Source organism: Cupressus sempervirens, chromosome 2, assembly GCF_028749045.1.
Source record: "Cupressus sempervirens isolate cs-2001-9-10 chromosome 2, ASM2874904v1, whole genome shotgun sequence".
Taxonomy (NCBI): Eukaryota; Viridiplantae; Streptophyta; class Pinopsida; order Cupressales; family Cupressaceae; genus Cupressus; species Cupressus sempervirens.
In genome coordinates this window covers 227,573,536-227,578,314 of record NC_143119.1, presented here as the reverse complement: position 1 = coordinate 227,578,314, position 4,779 = coordinate 227,573,536, and the positions used below count along the sequence as shown (strand labels likewise).

The 4,779-nt window shown below is 36.2% G+C and overlaps 1 protein-coding gene across 1 annotated transcript; it reads left to right on the top strand.

Annotated features, from left to right (window-relative positions):
• The first annotated feature begins 904 nt into the window (after positions 1-904).
• Positions 905-4,434, top strand: LOC149571873 (polygalacturonase-like). The gene is made up of 8 exons (XM_089815740.1): positions 905-1,126; positions 1,235-1,363; positions 2,021-2,179; positions 2,268-2,475; positions 2,896-2,977; positions 3,742-3,850; positions 3,979-4,104; positions 4,204-4,434. The coding sequence occupies exons 1-8, from the start codon at positions 914-916 to the stop codon at positions 4,432-4,434; spliced, it is 1,257 nt and encodes a 418-aa protein (XP_089671866.1). The 5' UTR covers positions 905-913.
• The last annotated feature ends 345 nt before the right edge of the window (positions 4,435-4,779 follow it).

Sequence of the window (4,779 nt, the reverse complement as noted above, 5' to 3'; positions counted from 1 at the left end):
TTTTGAACACATTCTTATAAAATCACACTAATTCCTTTACATGATTTACAAGCTTGCTCTATAAGTTTTCTTTTGGAAGTAAGAGATTATTTCAATGGGGCCACCCTTAAACATCACATACCAACAGAAGAATTAAGTTTGGAAAACAAAAGTCAACTTTGACTATTTAACATTTTTGATCTAAGAATTAAGCTTAGTATGTGATGTTTAAGCAATTTGTTTCAATCCCTGTTCCATTATTTACAAAAACAAAAATGCACTAGATTTAGAGAATACAAAAGTGCAACAAAAATGCACTAGATTTAGACAATACAAAAGTGCAATAGATTTAGCCAATGAAAAAGCAACAGAAATTGGTAGGCAACAACTCATGGCCAAGTAGGAACTCTTTCATACGAAATGCCAACGCCTGCAAATGTCATGTCATTTTATGGTCCGTGTGAAGGGAAAAAATAACCGCTTCGTTTACAAGATCTCTCTCTCTCCCCCTCCATGACACCATGTTGTAATAGCTGGCTGCACATTCAAAATAACCGGGGAAATTATTTGTTTTTAGTAAAAGAATAATGAAAAGATAAATAAGGCAGCTAATAAGAAAACTCGAAGATCTAGCACTTGAAAGAGCCCCTTTTCTGGGGGGGTAAATGGATTGCATTCTGAGACGAGGCATGCACAAACCTATTAAAAACCATTCACATCCGGAAATAGTGGTACACCTCAAAGATTTGTGAAGCAGATTAAATTTTGGTTACTAGTTATTCATTTCCTTGCAAGTCGCAACTTAGTGGTAATCAATGAATTACAAAAATAGCATAAAGTGGGCTTTTTAATCTCCTTCGCTTGTGGCTTAGAACTCATTCTTGTAACTCATATTTGGCTGATTATCAGCAAGGCTATAATTCTAGTGAGATCAATGGCTCGACCAAGTGAAAATCTTTATGTCATGAAGAATTTCATCTTGATCTTGGTGTTGAACATGATCATCATGGCAGTTGATGCCCGGTTAATAACATCAAGCAACAGATATCTTAGGTCTTCTGCGAGATCTCTAGATGCTACGCATGGAAGAAACTTTGACGTATGCAATTATGGTGCAGTGGGTGATGGAGCACACGATGATACTCAGGTCCTAATTTAATATTACATCCCATTTACTCTTTCTATCTACAGTAAAACAAATGATTTGAGGAATATAAGAGCTTATATATCTTATTGATATTGAAATACTTTTCAGGCGTTTACTCGTGCATGGAATGATGCTTGTAAAGCATCCTCTGCAACGTTGCTTGTGCCAGGTGCCAAGACCTTTTTGGTTAACGTTCTATGTTTCCAGGGACCGTGTCAACCTGGCCTCACTTTTCAGGTTTAAAATTTTAACGAAAAATAGAAGTTCTTTTAATTATTACAAAAATTGTAGATAGAAAGTAATCCCCATTCCAAGCTTTAAGTGCTTAAATCAGTGTAATACAGGGACTTAAACCCTTTCAAAACCTCAAAGTACTCATTATTCGGATGTCTTCTGTTGGGTACTTGAGCATCCAAGTAACTCTACCTCTGTTATTCACTAACCATGCGTCACTTGGATTGGCACTTGAATTTCTATTTTATTTTTTATTTTTGAATGTTACTATTAGGTATGTAATATGTTACTATGTTGAATGTTCAATGGTTCTAGTTCACATTGTAATTTTTTTATTTTCAAATATTTTATTTGGTATGTTCTACTAAAACATCATTGCATAATTAGCAATTCAAATTCTATATGTATACTATACAACACCACTCCTTGTTCCCTATTCCGTTCTCCCTTACCATTGTCCATGGCCATTCCCAAAATAAGACCTATTTTCCTCGCGTCTAAGAAACTAGTCCAGCCATCCTGATGTACCCCACTACTGGTGTTACTCTGGCTTAAATCAATTCTATGTTTGCTATGTTTGGTGTATATTATGGAAATTTGCCCGTTAATTGTAGAGTTTGGTCGTAACTCAATGAAAATTCTTATTTTTCTTGTGTTTAGGTTGATGGAACGATTGTTGCACCTGAAGATCCCAGCAGCTGGAAGGACACATATGTGTGGTTGACGTTCGAGCATCTTCAACAATTTACTTTAACAGGGAAGGGCACTATTGACGGAAAAGGAAATAGTTGGTGGGGGAAACAGAAAAGTAGACCAACGGTTAGTAATTGGTTTCTCTGATTACCAAGGATTGTCTGTGCGTTTCTCATAGTCATGCTTGTTATTATATAACTTGATTTGTCCACAGGCCATTCAATTCAATGACGTGAAAGGAAGTGCATTGAGTGGACTGAAGGTGACAAACAGCCCTAAATTTCATGTCACGTTGACTGGTTGTGACAGTGTCCAAGTCGTGGGTGTTACAATTGAGGCACCAGAAAGCAGCCCAAATACTGACGGAATCGATACATTCCAATCTACAAACATCGACATAAAAGATGTCACTGTTGGAACAGGTAATTGGAAAAGGGATCGAATCCAACAAAGAGGAGCATCAATTCATAAAACAGTTATAAAGGAAAAATCAGTAATTAAAACTACTTTAATATAAAAATAATACATAGGTCAAAGGGTCCTTGGTCTATTGGTGAAGTTGAAAGGTTCACAAAGAACCACCACGGATCAGGTCTTGCTAAGTGCAAGACCTTTGACATCTGAAAGCGATGAGGCCGAATCGTGTCCCGGGCAAATTTGGCCAAATGAATACCCCTCAGTCCTCCATTACACTTTTTGGACCACCCTTAGTATATGATGTTTAAGCCATCCTATCATTTTATGATGTTCCATTTTTTGATACAGTTTAATAAACATCATTATGAATTATACATGAGATATATAGATGAATCTTTGATTGCATAGAAATATGATGAATGCAGGAGACGACTGCATGGCAATAGGTGATGGGTCTTCAAATATCAAGCTAAATGGTATAACATGCGGTCCAGGCCATGGAATAAGGTGATTTAGTTAGTGATAGAGGGCCACACCACCCTTACTCACTCACAATCAAGAAAGCAACAATATGGAGACCAAAAAAATGCTTCACAAGAAATTTTATTATACTTGAAGATCCTTACAACACCCACAAGATGATATCAAGCTTCTCCTTCCACAACTTTTACTTCTCAAGTTTCTACTCCTCGAGCTTCTACTCTTCAAGCTTCCCCTTGAGCTTCATTTAGAAATGCTCATATGCCTTGCTTAAATAGGCACTTACCACCCCATGCATGACTTATCCACAACCTTCTAGAATTCCTCCACAACCTTCTACAACTTCCATAACCTTCTAGAATTACAACTAAGCACCACCATGTGGCCCAATTAGAAAATTACATTTCCTTTATGGATTACAACAAATATTAAATGCAAGATTTAAGAAACTTTCCACAAGCTTCTAAGATGCCACCTACACACCTCGAAAATAGAAATCCCCTTTTTCTTTATTTTCTCCTTTTTCCCCTTTTTAATTTTTTATTATTTGTCCTCAAATTTTCGTCACTTTTCTCTCTCCTCCAGAATTTTTTTTTTTTTTTTTGCCTTTTTTTCTTTTTTTAATTTTTAATTTTTTTTTTTTCTAATAATTTTCCAATGCAAGATGCTCCTGCATCAGTTAGCAAATCCTTTTAAACAGTTAATACTAGTTCTTCTGTCGTAGATATGGATTGGGTATAAGAAATTGCTTATATTATATTGTTTTTATCATGTCCTGAATTTGTGTGCAGCATTGGAAGTCTTGGAAGAGGAAACAGCAAAGCAGATGTCCATTCAATTCAGTTGAACGGCGCCAAGCTGAAATCAACAACGAATGGATTGAGAATCAAAACATGGCCGGTATGATGATTATTATTTCATCGAGAATTAACATAATTATAATTGAAAATCAATAATAAAGGAAACATTGAATTGCACTATTCGAAATGCTTATTGACAAACTCTGTATGATATATACAATATAACAGGGGGGTTCTGGCAGGGCAAGAGATATAACATATGAGAATGTGGAGATGGAAGCTGTGAGCAACCCCATAATCATAAACCAATTCTACTGTGACAACGGAGACACCGGGTCTGCTTGTAATTCTCAGGTAGATCCAAATTCAAATCCTTAATTAAACTCAGTTTTAGGGTTCCAATTTTCAACAGAGTTGATATCTGATAATCACCTTTGATTTCTTCTGGAGTAGGGTTCTTCTGTGAAAATCAGCAATGTGAAATACAATAATTTAAGGGGCACATCAGCAACAAAAGACGGAATAACATTCTCGTGCAGCCAAAGTGGATCTTGCATGGATATAACGTTGGATAATGTAGATGTGGTGCAAGACTCAGGGGCACAAACTTCGTGTAATACACAACACGCAGACGGTCGCACCGTTGGAACTGTGATCCCTTCAGGCTGCAAAATGAATACATAACATAACTGCGAAGCTTTCTGTAATGCAGTAACTATAAATTCTTCTAGTACCTTAATCCTTCTAACAGTTGATAGCATTTATCAAGATGAATACCCGCCGATGCAAAAGAATATGTACTTGGCAGTGGTGATCAACTAGTTTGATTTCTCCCATCTCATGGATGTAGTTTGCAGGAAAGAATTTATTTGAATTGCAAGAAGATAATAAGAGATTGTTTCATCACAGAATGAATATTCATGGGATCTATGTTAGTTATTATCTTTTGATTAGGCTAAAGCTTCTATACAAAGAAGCATTTGTTCCCAAACCATTATTTCTGATCTCTCGGATCTAAGTGGTGCTTGA